Source organism: Emys orbicularis, chromosome 20, assembly GCF_028017835.1.
Source record: "Emys orbicularis isolate rEmyOrb1 chromosome 20, rEmyOrb1.hap1, whole genome shotgun sequence".
NCBI classification, from domain to species: Eukaryota; Metazoa; Chordata; order Testudines; family Emydidae; genus Emys; species Emys orbicularis.
In genome coordinates, this window is record NC_088702.1 from 16,618,904 (window position 1) to 16,646,252 (window position 27,349).

Genomic DNA, 27,349 nt, shown 5'->3' on the forward strand with positions numbered 1-27,349 from the left:
CTGCCTGGCCCGCCTGCCTAGCTACGTACCTGTGCACAGCCTGCCTGGCCCGCCTGCCTAGCTACGTACCTGTGCAGCACCTGCCTGGCCCGCCTGCCTCGCTACGTACCTGTGCACAGCCTGCCTGGCCCGCCTGCCTAGCTACGTACCTGTGCAGCACCTGCCTGGCCCGCCTGCCTAGCTACGTACCTGTGCACAGCCCGCCTGCCTAGCTAGGTACCTGTGCACAGCCCGCCTGCCTAGCTACATACCTGTGCACAGCCTGCCTGGCCCGCCTGCCTAGCTACATACCTGAGCACAGCCTGCCTGGCCCGCCTGCCTAGCTACGTACCTGTGCACAGCCTGCCTGGCCCGCCTGCCTAGCTACGTACCTGTGCAGCACCTGCCTGGCCCGCCTGCCTCGCTACGTACCTGTGCAGCACCTGCCTGGCCCGCCCGCCTAGCTACGTACCTGTGCACAGCCTGCCTGGCCCGCCTGCCTAGCTACGTACCTGAGCACAGCCTGCCTGCCTAGCTACGTACCTGTGCACAGCCTGCCTGGCCCGCCTGCCTAGCTACGTACCTGTGCACAGCCTGCCTGGCCCGCCTGCCTAGCTACGTACCTGTGCACAGCCTGCCTGGCCCGCCTGCCTAGCTACGTACCTGAGCACAGCCTGCCTGGCCCGTCTGCCTAGCTACGTACCTGAGCACAGCCTGCCTGGCCCTCCTGCCTAGCTACGTACCTGTGCACAGCCTGCCTGCCTAGCTACGTACCTGTGCACAGCCTGCCTGGCCCGCCTGCCTAGCTACGTACCTGTGCACAGCCCGCCTGCCTAGCTACGTACCTGAGCACAGCCCGCCCGCCTAGCTACGTACCTGTGCACAGCCTGCCTGGCCCGCCTGCCTAGCTACGTACCTGTGCACAGCCCGCCTGCCTAGCTACGTACCTGAGCACAGCCCGCCCGCCTAGCTACGTACCTGTGCACAGCCTGCCTGCCCCGCCTGCCTAGCTACGTACCTGTGCAGCACCTGCCTGGCCCGCCTGCCTAGCTACGTACCTGTGCACAGCCCGCCTGCCTAGCTAGGTACCTGTGCACAGCCCGCCTGCCTAGCTACATACCTGTGCACAGCCTGCCTGGCCCGCCTGCCTAGCTACATACCTGAGCACAGCCTGCCTGGCCCGCCTGCCTAGCTACGTACCTGTGCACAGCCTGCCTGGCCCGCCTGCCTAGCTACGTACCTGTGCAGCACCTGCCTGGCCCGCCTGCCTAGCTACGTACCTGTGCAGCACCTGCCTGGCCCGCCTGCCTCGCTACGTACCTGTGCACAGCCTGCCTGGCCCGCCTGCCTAGCTACGTACCTGTGCAGCACCTGCCTGGCCCGCCTGCCTAGCTACGTACCTGTGCACAGCCCGCCTGCCTAGCTAGGTACCTGTGCACAGCCCGCCTGCCTAGCTACATACCTGTGCACAGCCTGCCTGGCCCGCCTGCCTAGCTACATACCTGAGCACAGCCTGCCTGGCCCGCCTGCCTAGCTACGTACCTGTGCACAGCCTGCCTGGCCCGCCTGCCTAGCTACGTACCTGTGCAGCACCTGCCTGGCCCGCCTGCCTCGCTACGTACCTGTGCAGCACCTGCCTGGCCCGCCCGCCTAGCTACGTACCTGTGCACAGCCTGCCTGGCCCGCCTGCCTAGCTACGTACCTGAGCACAGCCTGCCTGCCTAGCTACGTACCTGTGCACAGCCTGCCTGGCCCGCCTGCCTAGCTACGTACCTGTGCACAGCCTGCCTGGCCCGCCTGCCTAGCTACGTACCTGTGCACAGCCTGCCTGGCCCGCCTGCCTAGCTACGTACCTGAGCACAGCCTGCCTGGCCCGTCTGCCTAGCTACGTACCTGAGCACAGCCTGCCTGGCCCTCCTGCCTAGCTACGTACCTGTGCACAGCCTGCCTGCCTAGCTACGTACCTGTGCACAGCCTGCCTGGCCCGCCTGCCTAGCTACGTACCTGTGCACAGCCCGCCTGCCTAGCTACGTACCTGAGCACAGCCCGCCCGCCTAGCTACGTACCTGTGCACAGCCTGCCTGGCCCGCCTGCCTAGCTACGTACCTGTGCACAGCCCGCCTGCCTAGCTACGTACCTGAGCACAGCCCGCCCGCCTAGCTACGTACCTGTGCACAGCCTGCCTGCCCCGCCTGCCTAGCTACGTACCTGTGCAGCACCTGCCTGGCCCGCCTGCCTAGCTACGTACCTGTGCACAGCCTGCCTGGCCCGCCTGCCTAGCTACGTACCTGAGCACAGCCTGCCTGGCCTGCCTGCCTAGCTACGTACCTGTGCAGCACCTGCCTGGCCCGCCTGCCTAGCTACGTACCTGTGCACAGCCTGCCTGGCCCGCCTGCCTAGCTACGTACCTGTGCACAGCCTGCCTGGCCCGCCTGCCTAGCTACGTACCTGTGCACAGCCTGCCTGGCCCGCCTGCCTAGCTACGTACCTGAGCACAGCCTGCCTGGACCGCCTGCCTAGCTACGTACCTGTGCAGCACCTGCCTGGCCCGCCTGCCTAGCTACGTACCTGATCACAGCCTGCCTGGCCCGCCTGCCTAGCTACGTACCTGTGCACAGCCTGCCTGGCCCGCCTGCCTAGCTACGTACCTGTGCACAGCCTGCCTGGCCCGCCTGCCTAGCTACGTACCTGTGCAGCACCTGCCTGGCCCGCCTGCCTAGCTACGTACCTGTGCACAGCCTGCCTGGCCCGCCTGCCTCGCTACGTACCTGTGCACAGCCTGCCTGGCCCGCCTGCCTAGCTACGTACCTGTGCAGCATCTGCCTGGCCCGCCTGCCTAGCTACGTACCTGTGCACAGCCCGCCTGCCTAGCTACGTACCTGTGCACAGCCCGCCTGCCTAGCTACGTACCTGTGCACAGCCTGCCTGGCCCGCCTGCCTCGCTACGTACCTGTGCAGCACCTGCCTGGCCCGCCTGCCTAGCTACGTACCTGTGCAGCACCTGCCTGGCCCTCCTGCCTAGCTACGTACCTGTGCACAGCCTGCCTGGCCCGCCTGCCTAGCTACGTACCTGAGTACAGCCTGCCTGCCTAGCTACGTACCTGTGCACAGCCTGCCTGGCCCGCCTGCCTAGCTACGTACCTGTGCACAGCCTGCCTGGCCCGCCTGCCTAGCTACGTACCTCTGCACAGCCTGCCTGGCCCGCCTGCCTAGCTACGTACCTGAGCACAGCCTGCCTGGCCCGCCTGCCTAGCTACGTACCTGAGCACAGCCTGCCTGGCCCGCCTGCCTAGCTATGTACCTGTGCACAGCCTGCCTGCCTAGCTACGTACCTGTGCAGCACCTGCCTGGCCCGCCTGCCTAGCTACGTACCTGTGCACAGCCTGCCTGCCTAGCTACGTACCTGTGCAGCACCTGCCTGGCCCGCCTGCCTAGCTATGTACCTGTGCAGCACCTGCCTGGCCCGCCTGCCTAGCTACATACCTGAGCAGAGCCTGCCTGGCCCGCCTGCCTAGCTACATACCTGTGCACAGCCTGCCTGGCCCGCCTGCCTAGCTACATACCTGAGCACAGCCTGCCTGGCCCACCTGCCTAGCTACATACCTGAGCAGCACCTGCCTGGCCCGCCTGCCTAGCTACGTACCTGTGCAGCACCTGCCTGGCCCGCCTGCCTAGCTACGTACCTGTGCAGCACCTGCCTGGCCCGCCTGCCTCGCTACGTACCTGTGCACAGCCTGCCTGGCCCGCCTGCCTCGCTACGTACCTGAGCACAGCCTGCCTGCCCCACCTGCCTAGCTACGTACCTGTGCACAGCCTGCCTGGCCCGCCTGCCTAGCTACGTACCTGTGCACAGCCTGCCTGCCTAGCTACGTACCTGTGCAGCACCTGCCTGGCCCGCCTGCCTAGCTACGTACCTGAGCACAGCCTGCCTGGCCCGCCTGCCTAGCTACATACCTGTGCAGCACCTGCCTGGCCCGCCTGCCTAGCCACGTACCTGTGCAGCACCTGCCTGGCCCGCCTGCCTAGCTACGTACCTGAGCACAGCCTGCCTGGCCCGCCTGCCTAGCTACGTACCTGAGCACAGCCTGCCTGGCCCGCCTGCCTAGCTACGTACCTGAGCACAGCCTGCCTGCCTAGCTACGTACCTGAGCACAGCCTGCCCGGCCCGCCTGCCTAGCTACGTACCTGTGCACAGCCTGCCCGGCCCGCCTGCCTAGCTACGTACCTGTGCACAGCCTGCCTGGCCCGCCTGCCTAGCTATGTACCTGTGCAGCACCTGCCTGGCCCGCCTGCCTAGCTACGTACCTGTGCACAGCCTGCGTTGCCCGCCTGCCTAGCTACGTACCTGTGCACAGCCTGCCTGGCCCGCCTGCCTAGCTTCGTACCTGAGCACAGCCTGCCCGGCCCGCCCGCCTAGCTACGTACCTGAGCACAGCCTGCCTGGCCCGCCTGCCTAGCTATGTACCTGTGCACAGCCTGCGTTGCCCGCCTGCCTAGCTTCGTACCTGTGCACAGCCTGCCTGGCCCGCCTGCCTAGCTTCGTACCTGTGCACAGCCTGCCTGGCCCGCCTGCCTAGCTTCGTACCTGAGCACAGCCTGCCTGGCCCGCCTGCCTAGCTACGTACCTGTGCACAGCGATCAGACCAATTTCCTCCCAGCCAGACAACGCAACAAGAAAAGGACACAGGCAACTTGGTTTGAGCATTGGCCTGCTAAACCCAGGGTTGTGAGTTCAATCCTTGAGGGGGCCACTTAGGGATCTGGGGCAAAAATCAGTACTTGGTCCTGCTAGTGAAGGCAGGGGGCTGGACTCGACCTTTCAAGGTCCCTTCCAGTTCTAGGAGATAGGATATCTCCATTATAAAAACAAAACAAAAAACCTTCAATTTAGCCCTGACTTGTCACTCGCTGAGAGGCACCGTGAGCTAAGGGATACTGCATTAAGATGGGGCTCAGGATTCCAGGGTTCAACTGTGTGACCTCAGCCAAGTTACTTCTTCCCTTCCCCCCACTTTGTGTCTCAGTTTCCCTTCAAACCCAGCTTCTGTCTCATCTGGCGCCCCAGCTTTCCAAAGGGCCGGCGAGAAAGGGCCATGAGGGCTCGGGCGTGACTAGCGTTACCATACGTCTGGTTTTTCCTGGACATGTCCGGCTTTTTGGTCCTCAAATCCCCGTCCAGGGGGAATTGCCAAAAAGCCGAACATGTCCGGGAAAATACTCTCCCCCCCCCCCCCCCGCCCCAGTCCCCTGCTTACCTTGGCTCCGGCAGGCTGCGAGCTGCAGGTGAATTCCCCCGCGGCGGCGGCTGCTGCTCCCCCCAGACACCTCAGCTTTGTGTAGCTGAAGAGCCGAGCTGCCCGAGCGCTACCGGCTTCACGGTTTGCCGGGCAGCCCCCAGACCTCCAGACCCTGCGCCCCCGGCCGGGCGCTTCTCCTCCCGGGCTCCAGCTGCGCTGGGGAAGCGCCCGGCCGGGGGCGAAGGGTCTGGAGATCTGGGGGCTGCCTGGCAAACCATGAAGCCGGTAGCGCTCAGGCAGCTTCGCGTGGCTGGGAGGGAGGAGGGGGAATGCGGGGCGCTCAGGGGAGGGGGTGGAGTTGGGGCGGGGCTGGGGCAGGGAAGGGAAGGGGCGGAGTTGGGGCAGGGAAGGGGCCAGGGCCCTGTGGAGTGTCTTCCTTTTTTAGGGTTTAAATATGGTAACCCTAGGCGTGACTGAGGCAAAACAGAGCCAGTGACATCTCACCCCCATCTCTCAGGACTTCAGCCCGGAAAGGAGGGGTGGGAGAGATCCCGGCTGGCAATGGGATGTGCCGAGAGCCCGGGGTGCAGAGCTCTGCTGGGTTCAGAGAGAAGAACTTAACGGGGTCAGATGGAGACTTTGGGGCCAGGTCCATAGCTGGACACGTTGCCTTAGCTCTGCACTATGCCAGCCCCATCATCATCTAACCCCGCCAGGATGAAGAGCGCCGTGGTTTGGGTTTCCCGGTCTGCCGCCAGGGCCCTGGGGAGTATTGCTCAGAGCACAGAGCATCCTTCCTTCAATGGGGCAGCAAGGGGAGAGCGCTCTGGGTCATGTCTGCAATCCCCAGGACTAGGGAAATGGTCTGGGCCTAATGAACACTTGGGAGAAAAACACTGCTAAAACCCAGGTGTTTCGCAGACGGGCTGAGAAAAGTCCCAACGCTTCATCCCTGGGGCTCCCAAGCAGCCTCCAGAACAACCAGGGAGCGCCTGGCAACTCTAAGCTCGAAGATAAGCAGGAAACAAGGCTTTTTTGGAGCGGGGGAGTTTCCGGGCAGAAAAGAAAAGCACAAAAATGAAACAATTCAAGTTTTCCTGTTATGGGTCTCCCCCTCCAGCCATCATAATATTAATAATAATTCCCAGCTCTTAGCAGCAGCAGCTTGCAAGGCCAAGGTCCCCAGCAGGCCAGTGGCAGATCCTGGTCTATCTACTAGGGAACGCTGCCTCTTTTTACAATGGTGGAATGGGGCTCCAAGCCACTCAGCAGCTGGCAGAAGCAGCACGGTTGCCTTCGGCTTGTGAGGTTCAACCCGCCTGGGTTTCCCAGATGTAGCCGGTGTCCTTTAGCCCACGGTTCCGGGGGTGTCTGCGTTACAGGAAGCAGAGGTTTAACCGTCGGGATCCCCACTCACTCCCAGAGGGGAAGTCGGCGCCTATGCTCTGGGATAGTCCAATTTTTCTATACATGGAAACATTTGTCCTGGAATCAATACAGGATTTTGCGTGCAAGTCACTAGCACCGTCCAAATTGGAACCCAGGCCTTTTGGCCAACAAGTTGTGTCAGCACTGTCACTGATATTATTAACTCCTCCTGGCAACCTACAAAACGTATTGAGTGAATTGTTTCCCCCAGTGGAGCAATTACAATTGGACATACATGAGTCAGTGATGAGAACCAAGGAAGCCGTAATACCCACAGCTCGTCTTATCCAACAACAAATAGAAGTAGAAAGTGTGCAAAGAGGGGTGGAAACACCTTAGTGGGCAATCCCAGAGGATGTTACTCTCCACCCAATAGTCCAAACACTCAGTGTAACACTGATGGGAATACAAGCCATAACACTAATTGCACTGATGGGAATGTGTTGCTACACGCAACGACAAATCAAAAAAGCCAAATGACAACGCCTGGTTTAAAAAAACAAAAACAAAAAAAAACTAGCTATCAACACTGCCATAGTAATGAATAATCATTATAAGAAATCAAATGCTTATTAATGTTTTAAAAGAAAATGTTTGGACTTATACAGTATGTAAGGGCATCTCTATACTTGCATACTCTGTAGGGTGTGTTAAACCAAATGTGTCCTTGTAGACGGTCTGGACTCACCCCTGCGGCGCCTCCTGCTGGTCGTCTCGGGAATTAGCTCTGCCAGCATCCTGGAGCACCCCCTGCAGGCTGGTGATCCACCTGTCCTCTGGCCCCATGTCCCTCCTGGACCCCGGTGCCCCTTGCTCTGGGTGCTGCCCCCTGGCAATACCCATACACATGCTAGGTCTCCCCTCCCAGGGGAACCCCCACCCACTAACCCCACCTCACCTCAGGATAAGGCCACTGCCAGTCACCATCTAGCCCCCACTCCCTGGGGCAGACTGCAGTATAGGCCACTCATCACTGGCAAGGAGGGTTTGGACCTGCTGCCTTGGCCTAGCCCTAGCCCTGGGCTGCCCTCTGCAACCCCCAGTACCCCATGGCCTTCTACCAGGCCACAGCCTGGGGCTTTCCAGGCTGGAGCTCCCCAGCGCCTCAATCTTTCCCCAGCCCTGCTCCACTCAGGTACTCTGTGTCTAGCTCCCTGCAGCCAGGCCCTTCTCTCTCTGAAGGCAGAGAGAGACTGCTAAGCTGCCTGGCTCCTAGCCTCTTATATAGGGCCAGCTGGGGCCTGATTGGGGCGTGGCCCAGCTGTGGCTACTTCCCCAATCAGCCCAGTAGCTTTTCCCTTTGCCCCAGCCCTCTGCCAGGGCTGTTTTAAACCCCTCAGGCAGGAGCGGGGTAACCACCCTGCTACAGTCCTATAAAAATGTATAAGGTACAAACATATACATGTATGCATATTATAATCCTGACCAAAGCCCATATCATCGACCACCAACTAAGTATAAAGGACTCCTCATGTCACCCACAGATTACACCCCACGCCTCAGTCATGGTCCTCGGCCTAACATTCCCAGGTACACTATAAGGGACTAAAAACAATTGAAAAATAAAATCCGTCCATCAGTTGTATGAGAGAATGTGCAGACCAAGGGATAGATGGGGAATCTATTTCTGGATGACTGGAAAAAGGCTAATGTAGTGCCCATCTTTAAAAAAGGGAAGAAGGAGAATCCGGGGAACTACAGCCTCACATCAGTACCCGGAAAAATCATGGAAAAGGTCCTCAAGGAACTTGGAGGAGAGGAAGGTGATCAGGAACAGTCAACATGGATTCACCAAGGGCAAGTCATGCCTGACCAACCTGATTGCCTTCTATGATGAGGTAACTGGCTCTGTGGATATGGGGAAAGCAGTGGATGTGATATATCTTGACTTTAGCAAAGCTTTTGATACGGTCTCCCCCAGTATTCTTGCCAGCAAGTTAAAAAGTATGGATTGGATGAATGGACTATAAGGTGGATAGAAAGCTGGCTAGATCGTTGGCCTCAATGGGTAATTATCAACGGGTCGATGTCTAGTTGGCAGCTGGTATCAAGCGGAGTGCCTCAGGAGTCTGTCCTGGGGCCGGTTTTGTTCAACATCTTCATTAATGATCTGGATGATGGGATGAATTGCACCCTCAACAAGTTTGCAGATGACACTAAGCTGGGAGGAGAGGTAGATATGCTGGAAGGTAGGGATAGGGTCCAGAGTGACTTAGACAAATTGGAGGATTGGGCCAAAAGAAATCTGATGAGGTTCAACAAGGACAAGTGCAGAGTCTTGCACTGATGGTGGAAGAATCCCATGCACTGCTACAGGCTGGGGACTGAGTGGCTAAGCAGCAGTTCTGGAGAAAAGAACCTGGAGAGTACAGTGGACGAGAAGCTGGATATGAGTCAACAGTGTGCCCTTGGAATGGGTTCCCTAGGGAGGTGGTGGAATCTCCATCCTTAGAGGTTTTTAAGGCCTGGATTGACAAAGCCCTGGCTGGGATGATTTAGATGGGGTTGGTCCTGCTTTGAGCAGGGGGTTGTACTCAGGGCCGGCTTTAGGCCAATTCCACCAATTCCCCCGAATCGGGCCCCACGCCTAAGAGGGCCCCGCGCCCAGTGGCAGGGCCGCCCAGAGTGGGGGGCAAGTGGCAGAGAATCCCTTCCCTGGCTAGAGGCACCTTTTTAATTTTTACTCACCCGGCGGCGCTCCAGGTCTTTGGCAGCGGGTCCTTCACTCGCTCCGGGTCTTTGGCGGCACTTTGGCGGCGGGTCCTTCAGTGCCGCCGAAGACCTGGAGCAAGTGAAGGACCCGCCGCCAAAGACTAGGAGCGCGGCCCGGTGAGTATAAGCCCCACGTGTTTTTTTTACGTGGTTTTTTTTTTTTTTAGTCATCCCTGTCGGGGCCCTGTCGAAACTGTTCGAATCGGGCCCCGCACTTCCTAAAGCTGGCCCTGGTTGTACTAGATGACTTCCTGAGATCTCCTCCAATCCTAATCGTCTATGATTCTATGAATGTGTGAATGGAAAAGTAAGGTGGCCACATAACAGTGTTTACCCACTGGGCCATCTTCAGTCCATGCATTATGCTTTTCCAGGATGATGGGTAAACATCCTCCGCATAAAATGGTAAAAAGCGGGGGAATGTAGTACTGAGTCATAAGCCCTTGTATCAGAGGTCTTGTACGAGGCAGGACCTGCTGACAGAATCGCTCAAGAACAGAGCTGATCTTGCAGAAATACACATTGCTAAGAAGTGTTAAGCACAGAGCGCTCACACAAACACAGCCTGATATCAAGTGATACGAGAACATACTGATATCAGGGGTGGTACAAAAATATTCCCCAAGGGTAACAGGAACACACTGACTGCTCCTAAAAGATAAGGTCAGGAGGACAGTACGCAATAGAAATGTTTTGATCAAACCAACATGTACAAGGTGATGGGTAATAACTAGCCACGTCAGGGGGCAGTGACTGTGTCAGAGGCAGTACGTAACTTGTTTGTATCAGGGTATAAAGATGTATCTCAGAGGGAGTATCTTTGTCCAGCCGAGGGGGGAATGGAAAGTCCCGCCATTCACTGAGCTGTGTCCATTGTCATGGGCATACGTGTCTTAGTATCCTCGTAGAGTCTGCCAGGTGTTATTACCGTGCTTTGTCGACAATAAACCTGGCCTGGTGCCTTCATACCTTAACGGATCTTGTGGTCATTGGGCGGTTTGCTCGAGGTGTCTGCGCAGAGCTGGGGCAGCACACAGGGAGAACACACACACACACAGCCGAACGACTAACAACAGCATCTGTGCAGCACCCAGTGCAGTGGGGGTCCCCGATCTCGCTAATGGGAAATGAGTTCCAGATTCGCTCGCCTGCACCGGGTGCTGAAATGCCCCTGATAAGTCGTGACAGGGAAGTGGCTGGGGGGACCTTGCACTTCTCTAGCGGCCAACGTTGGTCATTTCATTCCCAACTGCTCTAGGCTCTCAGGGTTAAAACTTGCTGTCCTGCATGGCCTAGTGGTTGGAGCATGAGACTGAGGCTCAGGACACCTGGGTTCTGTTCCCAGGTGTGCCATTGGCCTGCTATGCGGCCTTGGACCAGTCCCTCCCCCACTGTGTGCCTCAGTTTCCCCTCCCAATCTAGCCCAAGCTATAATCTGCTGTGCATTAACCAGAGCAAATCCAGAGTGGCAGCAGGACTTGGGGGGCAGTAAGCTGACTCCCGGCACCACTGGGCTCATTCCCAGCTGGAGTAGGTGCTCAGAGACCTGAGTCAGCAAACCCCTCTGGCCTGGGGACCTGGGTGCTGCCTGTCCCCACCGTCCCCAGGCACCTGTTCCAGGGGCTGGCTGGATGCAGGCCCAGAGTGGGCTTGACCCCTTTCTGCCCATGGGAAAGGGGCTAACGGGGTGGAACAGGGCAGGCTGCAGTCACATGCATCTCACCGTGCCTCAGTTTCCCCTCTATCCCCGGGGTTGAAGGGGCGGGAGGGGGACAGTAGAGTGTGTGCTCCTCCCCTGGAAAACGCCAGGCCTCGCAGCCAGCAGCTTGGGACCCAGCCAGAGCAGGTTTGCCATCTGCCGCCCCCGCTCCCCGCCTCCCAGCCCCTGCGCCGGCGAAGGGGAGCCCCGAGGTGCACAGGACACAATGGCCCCATTGAGCGAAGGGAGGCGGCACTGCCAGGAAAAGGGAGGGGGGCTGCGAGGGGCGGGGCTTCCTGGCAGGTCACTCCTCCCAGACCTGGGATGGAACCCAGGAGTCCTGGCTCCCAGACCCGCTAGACCCCCCCACTCCCCTCCAGCTCCGTCTTCCCCTCCCACATGTGCTGTGTGTAGCCTGGTCCCCCCAGTCCCCTGCCCCCCCTCCTCCGGGGGGGGCATGCACAGGTGTCCTGGAGCGGCCACGCCCATTGGGCAGCCCGGCCCAGCCCCTCCCCGAGCCCCGCGCTCCCCTCCCGGGCCCCCGGCTCCGCCCGCCCCAGGTAAACCATCGCCCCGCTGAGCTGCCGCCTGGGCCGGGTGACCCCGGCGCCCCCCGCCATGCCGGCCCCTGCCCAGCCCCGGCCAGCTGCATGGTGAGCCCGCGGCCAGCCGGAGCCGCAGGGACGTGTCACGGGTAAGGGACCTCCCGCCCTGGGCACTGGCCGGGCATCGCGCCCCGACAGTCCCGCCCCATGAACCGCGCCCCGGACACCCCGCCCCCGACACCCCTGCACCAGGCACTGCTCCCGGAGACCCCCCCGGGCACCCCCACCCTGGGCATCTCGCCCAAGGCAACTGTGGCCCAGACACCCCCTCCCAGGGCACTGTGCTCGGACCCCCTCCCCCGGGCATCTTGCCCAAGGCACTGTGCCCCCGACACCCCCGCCCTGGGCACCCCCACCCAGGGCAGTGTGCTCGGACACCCCCACCCCAGACATCCCTGCCCAGGACACCCCCACCCAAGGCAGTGTGCTCGGACATCCCCACCCCAGACACCCCTGCCCCGGACACCCCCACCCAGGGCAGTATCCTCGGACACCCCCACCACAGTCACCCCTGCTCCAGGCTCCGTGCCCCCAACACCTCCCACCTTGGACCCCCTCGGCACCGCACCCACATCACCCCTCCCCCTGGGCACTGCACTCAGATCCCCACTCTGACCCCCACTGGGCACTGTGCCCCAAATCTCCCACCCCCCTTGGGCACTACACCCAGATCACGCCTCCCCCTGGGGGATGGGTGCGCGGATGTAGGGGTGAGGGAGGGATGGGTGTGTGGGGTGGATGGGGGGGATGGATGGATGGATGGAGGGGTATGAGGGAGAATGGGGGGTGGGGTGCGTGGGGTCAATGGGTGGATGGAGGGGCATGTGGGGGGATGCATGGATGGACGGAGAGGTGTGGCGGAGGATGGGTGGTGGCTGTGGTGGAGGGGTGCGTGGGGGGATGGGTTGGTGGCTGTATGGGGGATGGGTGGATGGAGGAGTGTGTGGGGGGAATGGGTGCGTGTCTGGATGGGGGATGGGTGGATGGAGGAGTGCATGAGGGAATGGGTGCATGTCTGGATGGGGGATTGGTGGATGGAGGTGTGCGTGGGGCAATGGATGGGCGGGGGGATGGGAGGATGGAGGGGTGCCTGGGGGGATGAGTGGGTGGATGGATGGGGGGTGGGTGGATGGAGGGGTACGTGGGGCAATGGATGGGTGGGTGGATGGATGGGGGATGGGTGGATGGAGGGGTGCATGGGGCAATGGATGGGTGGGTGGATGGAGGGGTGCGTGAGGGGATGGGTGGGTAGATGGAGGGGTGCGTGAGGGGATGGGTGGGTGGATGGATGGATGGGGGATGGGTGGATGGAGGGGTGCGTGGGGGGGATGGATGGAGGGGTGCGTGGGGCAATGGATGGACGGGTGGATGGGGAATGGGTGGATGAAGGGGTGCGTGGGGCAATGGATGGGGTGGATGGATGGGGGATGGGTGGATGGAGGGGTGCGTGGGGCAATGGATGGGGGATGGGTGGATGGAGGGGTGCGTGGGGCAATGGATGGGGGATGGGTGGATGGAGGGGTGCGTGGGGCAATGGATGGGCGGGGGGATGGGAGGATGGAGGGGTGCCTGGGGGGATGAGTGGGTAGATGGATGGGGGGTGGGTGGATGGAGGGGTACGTGGGGCAATGGATGGGTGGGTGGATGGATGGGGGATGGGTGGATGAAGGAGTGCCTGGGGGGATGGGTGGATGGAGGGGTGCGTGGGGCAATGGATGGGGTGGATGGATGGGGGATGGGTGGATGGAGGGGTGCGTGGGGCAATGGATGGGGGATGGGTGGATGGAGGGGTGCGTGGGGCGATGGATGGGTGGGTGGATGGAGGGGTGCGTGGGGCAATGGATGGGCGGGGGGATGGGAGGATGGAGGGGTGCCTGGGGGGATAAGTGGGTAGATGGATGGGGGGTGGGTGGATGGAGGGGTACGTGGGGCAATGGATGGGTGGGTGGATGGATGGGGGATGGGTGGATGAAGGAGTGCCTGGGGGGATGGGTGGATGGAGGGGTGCATGGGGCAATGGATGGGTGGGTGGATGGAGGGGTGCGTGAGGGGATCGATGGGTGGATGAAGGGCTGCATGCGGGGATGGGTGGGTGGATGGATGGGGGATGGGTGGATGGAGGGGTGCGTGGGGGGGATGGATGGAGGGGTGCGTGGGGCAATGGATGGGGTGGATGGATGGGGGATGGGTGGATGGAGGGGTGCGTGGGGCAATGGATGGGGGATGGGTGGGTGGCTGGATGGGGGATGGGCGGATGGAAAGGCGCATGGGGGAATGGTTTATCCAGCGCTGCCCGTTGCCAAAACAGCAGTGCAGGTTCGGCAGTGGCTGGCTGGATGCTGTGGTTGTCTCCCCCCAGTGCGGCTCCCACAGCCAGTGCCTGCCCCATGGGCTTGCAGGGGATGTGGTTCAGTACGTGGAGCTTGGGCAGCGCAGAATCGGGCCCCACCCCAGAGGTGGCTGCATGTCAGCACCGGGTGAGCCATCCCCATGAGGCGTTATGTGCAGCTGTTCCCCAGCTGCCCTGCCCGAGAGGTGACTACACCTCAGCTCTGGGCAAGCCATCCCTGTGTGTCCAGGCCTGTGGGGTGAAAGGCTGCAGACGCAGGGGATTTGGGGTCCCCGAGCAGGATCTCAGAGACCAGGAGTCCTGCGCTGGCGCCAGCCAGGGCTGGGAACCCTGTAGTCACCGCCCCGCTGTGCTCTCTGTCCCCAGGGTGCAGGACTTGCCGGGTGCCAGGGGAGCAGGGTCTGTCTGGCCCGGCCCACTGGCTCCAGTCAATCATTAACCGCGGCAAGGAGATGGCTGAGAAAGACGGTGAGTCGCAGGGGAGCTGGGCCGCAGGCTGCTCCTGCCCCAATCCCACATCCCGCTCCCTGCCCTAGCCAGTGCCTCCGCCCAGGGCCGTGCCCCCCATGATTGGGGGATCCCTGATCCCACCCATGCCCCTGCCCTCTCCCCAATCCCTCCTACCTTCCCTGATCCAACACCCCCATCTCCAATCCCCCCACCCCTCCCCCATTCCTGATCCCACAACTCCCCCAGTCCCATATCCTTCCCACCCCTTCCCAATCCCTGATCCCACCCCTCCCCTAGTCCCATATTCCACCCCCTCCCCAAACCCTGATCCCACGTTCCTCCCCTTCCCTCAGTCCCATATCCCACACCCCACCTCTCCCCAATCCCTGATTCCATCCCTCCCCCAGTCCCAAATCCCACACCCCACCCCTTCCCAATCCCTGATCCTATCCCTCCCCCAGTCCCAAATCCCACACCCCACCCCTTCCCAATCCCTGATCCCATGTCCCTCCCCTAGTCCCATATCCTACACCCACCCCTTCCCAATCCCTGATCCCACGTCCCTCCCCTTCCCCCTGTCCCATATCCTATACCCCACCCCTCCCCAATCCCAGATCCCACCCCTTCCCAGATCCCACGTCCCTCCCCCAGTCCCATATCCCATACCCCACCCCTTCCCAATGCCTGATCCCACGTCCCAGCCCCTCCCCAATCCCACATCCCAGCCCCTCCCCAATCCCTGATCCCACTCCTCCCCCGGCCCCATATTCCACACCCCCGCCCTTCCCAATTCCTGATCCCATGTCCCTGCCCCTTCCCCAATCCCTCTCCCCTTCCCTGATCCAACACCCCCTTCTCCAGTCCCCCACCCCTCCCCAATCCCTGTTCCCACCCCTCCCCCAGTCCCTGATCCCACGCTCTCACCCCTCTCCCAATCCTACATCCCACACCCATCTGCCCCTTCCCAATCCACACTCCCCCCACCTTTTCTGATCCCACCCCCCCTCCCCGAACTGCAGGAGAAATCGATCATTAACAGTGCCAGATGGCTGGGCAGAGGACACGAGAGGGTCACGCTGCCTGAGCTCAGCTCAGCTCCCTGCTGGTCCCCCACTCCAGGCTGGCCCCCTCCCTGCCCCAGAGGGGCAGGCTGGGGAGAAGGGGCAGGGCCAGGGGCAGATAGGGGAGGGGAGCTTTGTGGGTGGGGAGGTGGGTGAAGCCAGCAGGGGAAGGGTAGGGAGTTGGTGCATGGCTGGTGGGGGTAAGGAGCTGGCCCAGCTGGCAGAGGAGGGACAGAGGTGATATTGTTGCGAGTCTGAGGTTAATGGCGGTTTGAGATTGTCATATAAGAGGGTCAGCTGGAATTCTGTAACCAAAATCCTCAGTCGGCAATCGGCACAGCCCTGTGCACGGCAAAGCAAGAACAGATCCAGCCCCACCCCGTGGTGAGGGGCAGAGTTGGCCGTGTCCCTTCTCCACTGGAACGGGTGGGATGCGCAGTTTCATCCCCCAACTAAGTTCCAAACTTTCTGTCGTTATATAGCCAAAGAGACCCCTCCTTGCCACAAAAACCCGCCCAGAACTAAGGGTGCGGCAGCACCCCCTGGCTTGAAGTGGTTTCCATCATATCCAGGGTTAACAGTTTGGTTCAATGGCTCTCAGCACCCCCACGATACACATTGTTCCAGCCTCCCTGGCCCAGAACCATCTGTTCTGATGGGATTTCCTTTTAGAGGAAGTCTGTACTGATTGATGTGTGAAGGCAGCATTATTTACAGTGGAGACGACCAATGTTGTTCAAGTTCAAGATAATCTCTCTCAGTGTGTCCTTCTTTCCCCATGGTCATTCTTCCCTAGTGATTCTCCCTAGCAAAAATCACCCCTCATCAATCCCAGGTTTAATGTTTACATCAGCCTTAGATCTATATTCATAGAATCATAGGACTGGAAGGGACCTCGCGAGGTCATCTAGTCCAGTCCCCTGCACTCATGGCAGGACTAAGTATTATCTAGACCATCCCTGAGAGGTGTTTGTCCAACCTGCTCTTAAAAATCTCCAGTGATGGAGATTCAACAACCTCCCCGGGCAATTTATTCCAGTGCTTAGGTACCCTGACAGGAAGTTTTTTGTAATGTCCAACCTAAACCTCCCTTACTGCAATTTAAGCCCATTGCTTCTTGGGCTTAAATTCTCAGAGGATAAGAAGAACAATTTTTCTCCCTCCTCCTAGTAACAACCTTTTACATACTTGAAAACTGTTATCATGTCCCTTCTCAGTTTTCTCTTCTCCAGGCTAAGCAAACCCATTTTTTTCAGTCTTTCCTCATAGATCATGTTTTCTAGATCTTTAATCATTTTTGTTGCTCTTCTCTGGACTTTCTCCAATTTCTCCACATCTTTGCTGAAATGCGGTGCCCAGAACTGGACACAATACTCCAGCTGAGGCCTAATCAGCGCAGAGTAGAGCGGAAGAATGACTTCTCATGTCTTACTTACAACACTCCTGCTAATACATCCCAGAATGATGTTCGCTTTTTTTGCAACAGCTTTACAGTGTTGACTCATATTTAGCTTGTGGTCCACTATGAGCACCAGATCCCTTTCTGCAGTACTCCTTCCTAGGCAGTCATTTCCCATTTTGTATGCGCGCAACTGATTGTTCCTTGCTAAGTGGAGTACTTTGCATTTATCCTTATTGAATTTCATCCTCTTTACCTCTGACCATTTCTTCAGTTTGTCCAGATCATTTTGAATTTTAATCCTATCCTCCAAAGCACTTGCAACCCCTCCCAGCTGGGTATACTCTGCAGACTTTAGAAGTGTACTCTCTATGCCATTATCTAAATCATTGATGAAGATATTGAACAGAACTGGACTCAGAACTGATTCCTTGAGGGACCCCACTCGTTATGCCCTTCCAGCATGACTGTGAACCACTGATAATTACTCTCTGGGAATGGTTTTCCAGCCAATTATGAACCCACCTTCTTCTAATAGCTCCATCTAGGTTGCATTTCCCATTTTGTTTATGAGAAAGTCCGAAGAAGTGGGTTGTAGCCCATGAAAGCTTATGCTCTAATAAATTTGTTAGTCTCTAAGGTGCCACAAGTACTCCTGTTCTTTTTTCATGTGAGACCGTATCAAAAGCTTTACTAAAATCAAGATATACCACGTCTACCGCTTCCCCACTACCCACAAGGTTTGTTACCCTGTAAAGAAAGCTATCAGGTTGGTTTGACAAGTTTTGTTCTTGACAAATCCATGCTGATTCTTACTTATCACCTTATTATCTTCTAGCTGTTTCAAATTGATTGCTTAATTATTTTCTTCATTATCTTTCTGGGTACAGAAGTTAAGCTGATTGGTCTGTAATTCCTCGGGTTGTCCTTATTTCCTTTTTTATAGATGGGCACGATATTTGCCCTTTTCCAGTCTTCTGGAATCTCTCATGTCTTCCACGACTTTTCAAAGATAATTGCTAATGGCTCAGATATCTCTTCAGTCAGCTCCTTGAGTATTCTAGGATACATTTCATCAGGCCCTGGTGACTTGAAGACATCTAACTTGTATAAGTAATTTTTGACTTGTTCTTTCCCTATTTTAGCCTCTGATTAAGGGAATCAAGGATATCTGGTGTTCTATAGGCATGGAGATGCCACAGATTATTAGATTAAATCTTAATAGATAAAATACATTATCTTACTTATAGGACAAGGCCCAGTGTTCTGCGCCTTAGAATTCAAACATCTCCTTTGTTAATATCATACAGATTCTAAAGCATAGTTGATATATAAATGAATCAAATATACAGAAAGTAAAGGACTAAAAGGGTTAATATTTACTAACAAATACTAACAATACTGTCAGATGGCAGCTGCAGTGGTGTTACAGGCATTATCGATTTAGGGTTTCTTCATGGAGTATGGAGGTGTAGTGATCTGATAGCTATATAATAGGTACACGTACCCTTCCCTCCATCTCCACACACATCTCATCCATCCATCCATGTATCCATCCATCCAATCCCACACATACCTCTCCATCCATCCATCTCCACATGTATCCATCCATCCATCTCCACATGTATCCATCCATCCATCCGTCCATCTATCTCCACACGAATCCATGCATCCATCCCCACATGTATCCATCCATCCATTCTCACATATATCTCTCCATCCATCCATCCATCTCCACACGAATCCATCCACCCATTCCCACACATACCTGTCCATCCATCCATCTCCACACGCATCCCATCCATCCATCCATCCATCTCCACACGTACCCCTCCATCTATCCTCACATGTATCCCTTCATTTTCCTGTCTGTCTATCCATACATACATATATCTCCACATGCATCCATCCATCCATCCATCCATCCACACATGTACCCCTCCATCCATCTAGCTCCACATGCATCCATCCATTCCCACAAATGCCCCTCCATCCGTCCATCCCCACAGGTATCCATCTATACATCTATCTCCACACACACACTCCTCCATCCATCCAGCCAGCCCACATAGAATCATAGAAGTGTAGGACTGGAAGGTACCATGAGAGATCATCTAGTCCAGTGTCCTGCACTCATGGCAGGACTAAGTATTATCTAGACCATCCCTGAGAGGTGTTTGTCCAACTTGCTCTTAAAAATCTCCAATGATGGAGATTCAACAACCTCCCTAGGCAATTTATTCCAGTGCTTAAACACCCTGACAGGAAGTTTTTCCTAATGTCCAACCTAAACCTCCATTGCTGCAATTTAAGCCCATTGCTTCTTGTCCTATCCTCAAAGGTTAAGAAGAACAATTTTTCTCCCTCCTCCTATTAACAAGCTTTTATGTACTTGAAAACTGTTATCATGTCCCCTCTCAGTCTTCTCTTCTCCAGACGAAACAAACTCAATTTTTTCAGTCTTTCCTCATAGGTCATGTTTTCTAGACCTTTAATCATTTTTGTTGCTCTTCTCTGGACTTTCTCCAATTTCTCCACATATTTGCTGAAATGTGGCATCCAGAAGTGGACACAATACTCCAGCTGAGGCCTAATCAGTGTGGAGTAGAGCGGAAGAATTACTTCTCATGTCTTGCTTACAATACTCCCGCTAATACATCCCAGAATGATGTTTGCTTTTTTTGCAGCAGTTTTACACTGTTGACTCATATTTAGCTTGTGATCCACTATGACCCCAGATCCCTTTCCAAAGTACTCCTTCCTAGGCAGTCATTTCCCATTTTGTATGTGTGCAACTGATTGTTCCTTGCTAAGTGGAGTACTTTGCATTTATCCTTATTGAATTTCATCCTATTTACTTCAGACCATTTCTCCAGTTTGTCCAGATCATTTTGAATTTTAATCCTATCCTCCAAAGCACTTGCAACCCCTCCCAGGTTGGTATCGTCCACAAACTTTATAAGTGCACTCTCTATGCCATTATCTAAATCATTGATGAAGATATTGAACAGAACTGAACCCAGAACTGATCCCTGCAGGACCCCACTTGATATACCCTTCCAGCTTGACTGTGAACCACTGATAACTACTCTCTGGGAACAGTTTTCCAGCTAGTTATGTACCCACATTATAGTAGCTCAATCTAGATTGCATTTCCCCAGTTTGTCTATGAGAAGGTCATGCGAGACAGTATCAAAAGCTTTACTGAAGTCAAGATATACCACATCTACCACTTCCCCCCATCCACAAGTCTTGTTACGCTGTCAAAGAAAGCTATGATGTTGGTTTGACACAATTTGTTCTTGACAAATCCATGCTGACTGTTATTTATCACCTTATTATCTTCTAGGTGTTTGCAAATTGATTGCGTAATTATTTGCTCCATTATCTTTCTTGCTACAGAAGTTAAGCTGACTGGTCTGTAATTCCCCAGGTTGTTCTTATTTCCCTTTTTATAGATGGGCACGATATTTGCCCTTTTCCAGTCCTCTGGTATCTCTTCCGTCTTCCATGACTTTTGGAAGATAATTGCTAATGGCTCAGATATCTCCTCAGTCAGCTCCTTGAGTATTCTAGGATGTATTTCATCAGGCCTTGGTGACTTCAAGACATCTAACGTGTCTGAGTAATTTTTAACTTGTTCTTTCCCTATTTTAGCCTCTGATCCTACCCTATTTTCACTGGCATTCACTATGTTAGACGTCCAATCACTACTAACCTTTTTGGAAAAAACTGAAACAACAAAGTCATTTATCACTTCTGTCCTTTCCACATTTTCTGTTATTGTCTCCCTCTCTCCCTGCATTGAGTAACGGGCCTACCCTGTCCTGGGTCTATGAGTCTAACCCTAACCCTATGTCTCTAGATAGTTTAATCTTGTTTTGTGCCTTGGCCTTTCTAATTTTGTCCCTACAGACTTGTGTTATTTGTTTATATTCATCCTTTGTAGTTTGACCTAGTTTCCAATTTTTGTAGGACTCTTTTTTTGAGTTTCAGATCGTTGAAGATCTCCTGGTTAAGACAGGGTGGTCTGTTGCTGTACTTCCTATCTTTCCTTTGAAGTGGGATAGTTTGCTCTTTTCCCCTTAATTACATCTCTAAGAAAAACTGCCAACTCTCTCAAACTCTTTCCCCCCTTATACTTGCTTCCCATGGGATCTTACCTACCAACTGCCTGAGTTTGCTAAAGTCTCTGCCTTCTTGAAATCCATTATCTTTATTGTGCTGTTTTCCCTCCTACCAATTCCTTAGAATCACAAACTCATCATGATCAGTTCATGATCACTTTCACCTAAGCTGCCTTCCACTTTCAAATTCAACCAGTTCCTCCCTATTTGTCAAAATCAAATCTAGAACAGCGTCTCCCCAGTAGCTTTCTCCACCATCTGAAATAAAAAAATTTCTCCAATACATTCCAAGAACTTGTTGGATAATCTTTGCCCTGCTGTATTATTTACATATACCACTCCCTCCCTCGCGCCCTCCCTCCCTCCATCTCCATATGTACACCTCCTTCCCTCCATCCATCCATTCATCCATCTCCACATGTATCCCTCCTTCCATCCATCTCCGCATGTACCCCTCCTTCCCTCCCTCCATCCATCCATCTCCACAAGTATCCCTCCTTCCCTCCATGTACCCTTCCCTCCATCCACCCATTAATCTCCACATGTAGCCCTCCTTTCCTCCATCCATCCATCCATCTCCACATGTACCCCTCCTTCCCTCCCTCCCTCCCTCCCTCCATCCATCCATCTCCACATGTACCCCTCGTTCCCTGACTCCATCCATCCACTCATCCAGGGGAGGAGGGATAGTTCAATGATTTGAGCATTGGCCTGCTAAACCCAGGGTTGTGAGTTCAATCCTTGAGGGAGCTATTTAGGGAACTGGGGTAAAAATCTGTCTGGGGATTGGTCCTGCTTTGAGTAGGGGGTTGGACTAGATGACCTCCTGAGGTCCCTTCCAACCCTGATATTCTATGATTCTATGATTCCCCAGCACCAATCGGGCTGGTCTGTGGCTTCCACAAGAGCCACTGGTGCTTTCTCAGCAGTTCCCCATGGTAGCGGTTTGTGGCCTGGGAGACTCACAAGGAATCTGACCTGTCAGGGTGGGGCAGGTGCACCTCAGGGCTGGGATGTTCAACAAGGACAAGTGCAGAGTCCTGCACTGAGGACAGAAGAATCCCATGCACTGCTACAGGCTGGGGACCGACTGGCTAAGCCGGGGTGGCCAACCTGAGCCTGGGAAGGAGCCAGAATTTACCAATGTACATTGCCAAAGAGCCACAGTAATATGTCAGTAGCCATAGGCGCCAACTCCGTGGGTGCTCCGGGACTGGAGCACCCACAGGGAAAAATTAGTGGGTGCTCTGCACCCACCGGCAGCCAAGCTCCCCTTACCCCCCCGCCCCACCTCCTCTTCCCCTGAGCGCGCCACGTCCCCGCTCCTCCGCCTACCTCCCAGCGCTTGCCACTGCCAAACAGCTGTTTGGTGGCGTAGCAAGCTCTGGGAGGGAGGGGGGAGGAGCGGGAACATGGCGCACTCAGGGGAGGAGGTGGGGAAGAGGCAGGGCTGGGGCGGGGATTTGGGGAAGAAGTTGGAATAGGGGCAGGGAGGGGGTGGAGTTGGGGCAGGGACTTTGGGGAAGGAGTTGGAATGGGGGCGGGGCAGGGGTGGAGTCAGGACTGGGCCAGGTACAGAGGCGGGTCGAGCACCCCCGGTGCGAGAAGTCGGCACCTATGTCAGTAGCCCCCCATCAGCCCCCCCAGCTCCCAGAGCCTCCCACCCACCAGCAGCCCCATCGATCAGATGTTTTGTGGTGTGCAGGAGGCTCTTGGGGGGGAGGAGAGGAGTGAGGGCACGGCAGGCTCAGGGGAGGGGGCGGGAAGGGGGGGAGTGGGGGCAGGGCCTGTGGCAGAGCCAGGGGTTGAGCAGTGAGCCCCCTGGGCACATTAGAAAGTTGGTGCCTGTAGCTCCAGCCCCGGAGTCGGTGCCTAGACAAGGAGCCGCGTATTAACCTCTGAAGAGCCGCATGTGGCTCCGGAGTCACAGGTTGGCTACCCCTGGGCTAGGCAGCAGTTCTGCAGAAAAGGCCCTGGGGATTACAGTGGACGAGAAGCTGGATATGAGTCAGCAGTGTGCCCTTGTTGCCAAGAAGGCCACCGGCATATTGGGCTGTATAAGTAGGGGCATTGCCAGCAGATCGAGGGACGTGATCGTTCCCCTCTATTCGGCACTGGTGAGGCCACATCTGGAGTATTGCATCCAGTTTTGGTCCCCCCCACTACAGAAAGGATGTGGACAAATTGGAGAGAGTCCAGCAGAGGGCAACAAAAATGATTAGGGGGCTGGGGCACATGACTTATAGATTCATAGATTCATAGATTCTAGGACTGGAAGGGACCTCGAGAGGTCATCGAGTCCAGTCCCCTGCCCGCATGGCAGGACCAAATACTGTCTAGACCATCCCTGATAGACATTTATCTAACCTACTCTTAAATATCTTCAGAGATGGAGATTCCACAACCTCCCTAGGCAATTTATTCCAATATTTAACTACCCTGACAGTTAGGAACTTTTTCCTAATGTCCAACCTAGACCTCCCTTGCTGCAGTTTAAGCCCATTGCTTCTTGTTCTATCCTTAGAGGCTAAGGTGAACAAGTTTTCTCCCTCCTCCTTCTGACACCCTTTTAGATACCTGAAAACTGCTATCATGTCCCCTCTCAGTCTTCTCTTTTCCAAACTAAACAAACCCAATTCTTTCAGCCTTCCTTCATAGGTCATGTTCTCAAGACCTTTAATCATTCTTGTTGCTCTTCTCTGGACCCTTTCCAATTTCTCCACATCTTTCTTGAAATGCGGTGCCCAGAACTGGACACAATACTCCAGCTGAGGCCTAACCAGAGCAGAGTAGAGCGGAAGAATGACTTCTCGTGTCTTGCTCACAACACACCTGTTAATACATCCCAGAATCATGTTTGCTTTTTTTGCAACAGCATCACACTGTTGACTCATATTTAGCTTGTGGTCCACTATAACCCCTAGATCCCTTTCTGCCGTACTCCTTCCTAGACAGTCTCTTCCCATTCTGTATGTGTGAAACTGATTTTTTCTTCCTAAGTGGAGCACTTTGCATTTGTCTTTGTTAAACTTCATCCTGTTTAACTCAGACCATTTCTCCAATTTGTCCAGATCATTTTGAATTATGACCCTGTCCTCCAAAGCAGTTGCAATCCCTCCCAGTTTGGTATCATCCGCAAACTTAATAGGCGTACTTTCTATGCCAATATCTAAGTCGTTAATGAAGATATTGAACAGAGCCGGTCCCAAAACAGACCCCTGCGGAACCCCACTCGTTATGCCTTTCCAGCAGGATTGGGAACCATTAATAACAACTCTCTGAGTACGGTTATCCAGCCAGTTATGCACCCACCTTATAGTAGCCCCATCTAAATTGTATTTGCCTAGTTTATCGATAAGAATATCATGCGAGACCGTATCAAATGCCTTACTAAAGTCTAGGTATACCACATCGACCGCTTCTCCCTTATCCACAAGACTCGTTATCCTATCAAAGAAAGCTATCAGATTGGTTTGACACGATTTGTTCTTTACAAATCCATGCTGGCTGTTCCCTATCACCTTACCACCTTCCAAGTGTTTGCAGATGATTTCCTTAATTACTTGCTCCATTATCTTCCCTGGCACAGAAGTTAAACTAACTGGTCTGTAGTTTCCTGGGTTGTTTTTATTTCCCTTTTTATAGATGGGCACTATATTTGCCCTTTTCCAGTCTTCTGGAATCTCTCCCGTCTCCCATGATTTTCCAAAGATAATAGCTAGAGGCTCAGATACCTCCTCTATTAGCTCCTTGAGTATTCTAGGATGCATTTCATCAGGCCCTGGTGACTTGCAGGCATCTAACTTTTCTAAGTGATTTTTAACTTGTTCTTTTTTTATTTTATCTGCTAAACCTACCCCCTTCCCATTAGCATTCACTATGTTAGGCATTCCTTCAGACTTCTCGGTGAAGACCGAAACAAAGAAGTCATTAAGCATCTCTGCCATTTCCAAGTTTCCTGTTACTGTTTCTCCCTCTTCACTAAGCAGTGGGCCTACCCTGTCTTTGGTCTTCCTCTTGCTTCTAATGTATTGATAAAAAGTCTTCTTGTTTCCCTTTACTCCTGTAGCTAGTTTGAGCTCATTTTGTGCCTTTGCCTTTCTAATCATCTTGCCCTTGCATTCCTGTGTTGTTTGCCTATATTCATCCTAATCTGTCCTAGTTTCCATTTTTTATATGACTCCTTTTTAATTTTTAGATCATGCAAGATCTCGTGGTTAAGCCAAGGTGGTCTTTTGCCACATTTTCTATCTTTCCTAACCAGCGGAATAGCTTGCTTTTGGGCCCTTAATAGTGTCCCTTTGAAAAACTGCCAACTCTCCTCAGTTGTTTTTCCCCTCAGTCTTGATTCCCATGGGACCTTACCTATCAGCTCTCTGAGCTTACCAAAATCTGCCTTCCTGAAATCCATTGTCTCTATTTTGCTGTTCTCCCTTCTACCCTTCCTTAGAATTGCAAACTCTATGATTTCATGATCACTTTCACCCAAGCTGCCTTCTACTTTCAAATTCTCAACGAGTTCCTCCCTATTTGTTAAAATCAAGTCTAGAACAGCTTCCCCCCTAGTAGCTTTTTCAACCTTCTGAAATAAAAAGTTGTCTGCAATGCAGTCCAAGAATTTGTTGGATAGTCTGTGCCCCGCTGTGTTATTTTCCCAACATATATCCGGATAGTTGAAGTCCCCCATCACCACCAAATCTTGGGCTTTGGATGATTTTGTTAGTTGTTTAAAAAAAGCCTCATCCACCTCTTCCACCTGGTTAGGTGGCCTGTAGTAGACTCCTAGCATGACATCACCCTTGTTTTTTACCCCTTTTAGCCTAACCCAGAGACTCTCAACACTTCCGTCTCCTATGTCCATCTCTACCTCAGTCCAAGTGTGTACATTTTTAATATATAAGGCAACACCTCCTCCCTTTTCCCCCTGTCTATCCTTCCTGAGCAAGCTGTACCCATCCACACCAACATTCCAATCATGTGTATTATCCCACCAAGTTTCAGTGATGCCAACAATATCATAGTTGTATTTATTTATTAGCACTTCCAGTTCTTCCTGCTTATTACCCATACTTCTCGCATTTGTATATAGGCATCTAAGATACTGGTTTGATCTTTCCTCCCAGTTTTGTCCTGACCCTCCTTTCTCTCTGCCAATATAGCCCACACTCCCTCTCGTTTCCGACCCGTCTCCCAGGTCTCCATGTTCCCCACTTACCTGTGGGCTTTGCTCACCTGTCCCCGTCGAGGAGAGGCTGAGGGAACTGGGATTGTTTAGTCTGCAGAAGAGAAGAATGAGGGGGGATTTGATAGCTGCTTTCAACTACCTGAAAGGGGGTTCCAAAGAGGATAGATCTAGACTGTTCTCAGTGGTACCAGATGATAGAACAAGAAGTAATGGTCTCAAGTTGCAGTGGGGGAGGTTTAGGTTGGATATTAGGAAAAACTTTTTCACTAGGAGGCTGGTGAAGCACTGGAATGGGTTCCCTAGGGAGGTGGTGGAATCTCCATCCTTAGAGGTTTTTAAGGCCCGGCTTGACAAAGCCCTGGCTGGGATGATTTAGTTGGGGATTGGTCCTGCTTTGAGCAGGGGGTTGGACTAGATGACCTCCTGAGGTCCCTTCCAACCCTAAGCTTCTATGATTGTATGCTGCATGAGCAGGGGGAGCCCTGGGAGGCGGGGGGTTGTGCCACGGGAAGAAGCCAACTTGGGTTAGTGGCTGCAGTAGCTTTTTTGATCTTCTTCCAGTGAGGACACCACTGCCCCAGCTGCTCACGTGGCCCTGCAGCTGGGGGGGTGACCCTGTCCCTGGGGCGGCTGATCACGTGGCCCTGCAGCTGGGGGGGTGACCCTGTCCCTGGGGCAGCTGATCACGTGGCCCTGCAGCTGGGGGGACTGATCCGTGCCTGGGACAGCTGCTCACACAGCCTTGGACATGGAGCGGGGCTGACCTGTGCCCGGGGCGGCTGCTCACGCGGCCTTGCGCCTGGAGCGGGGGCTGACCCGGCTGTGACTCGTTTTCTGATGGAAAATCAGGTTCTCAACAACAGAAACGTTTTGACAGAAGAGGGGAGGGGATGTGGTGGGGGAGGGGGACACTTGGGTTCTCTCCCCAGCTTTGGGAGGGGACTGGGGTCTAGTAGTTAGAGCAGGCAGGGCTGGGAGCCAGGACACCTGGGTTCTATCTGAGAACTTTCTGATTTTCCCTTGGGAGAAACAAATGAAGTGTGTGTGTGGGGGGGAGCGGGGGGGATATTTGGTGTTTTGACAAATAGTGGGAATTTTCCCGAGGGAAAAGCCCTCC

General features: G+C 54.8%; 1 protein-coding gene across 1 annotated transcript in view; it reads left to right on the forward strand.

The window, feature by feature from the left end:
• Positions 1 to 13,926: 13,926 nt before the first annotated feature.
• The window catches only part of HPN (hepsin), a 38,956-nt gene continuing 25,533 nt past the window's right edge, over positions 13,927 to 27,349 (forward strand). The window contains exons 1-2 of the mRNA XM_065419907.1: positions 13,927 to 14,072; positions 14,291 to 14,478. Coding sequence (XP_065275979.1) covers positions 13,927 to 14,072; positions 14,291 to 14,478 — 334 coding nt within the window. The remainder of the gene's footprint in view (positions 14,073 to 14,290; positions 14,479 to 27,349) is intronic.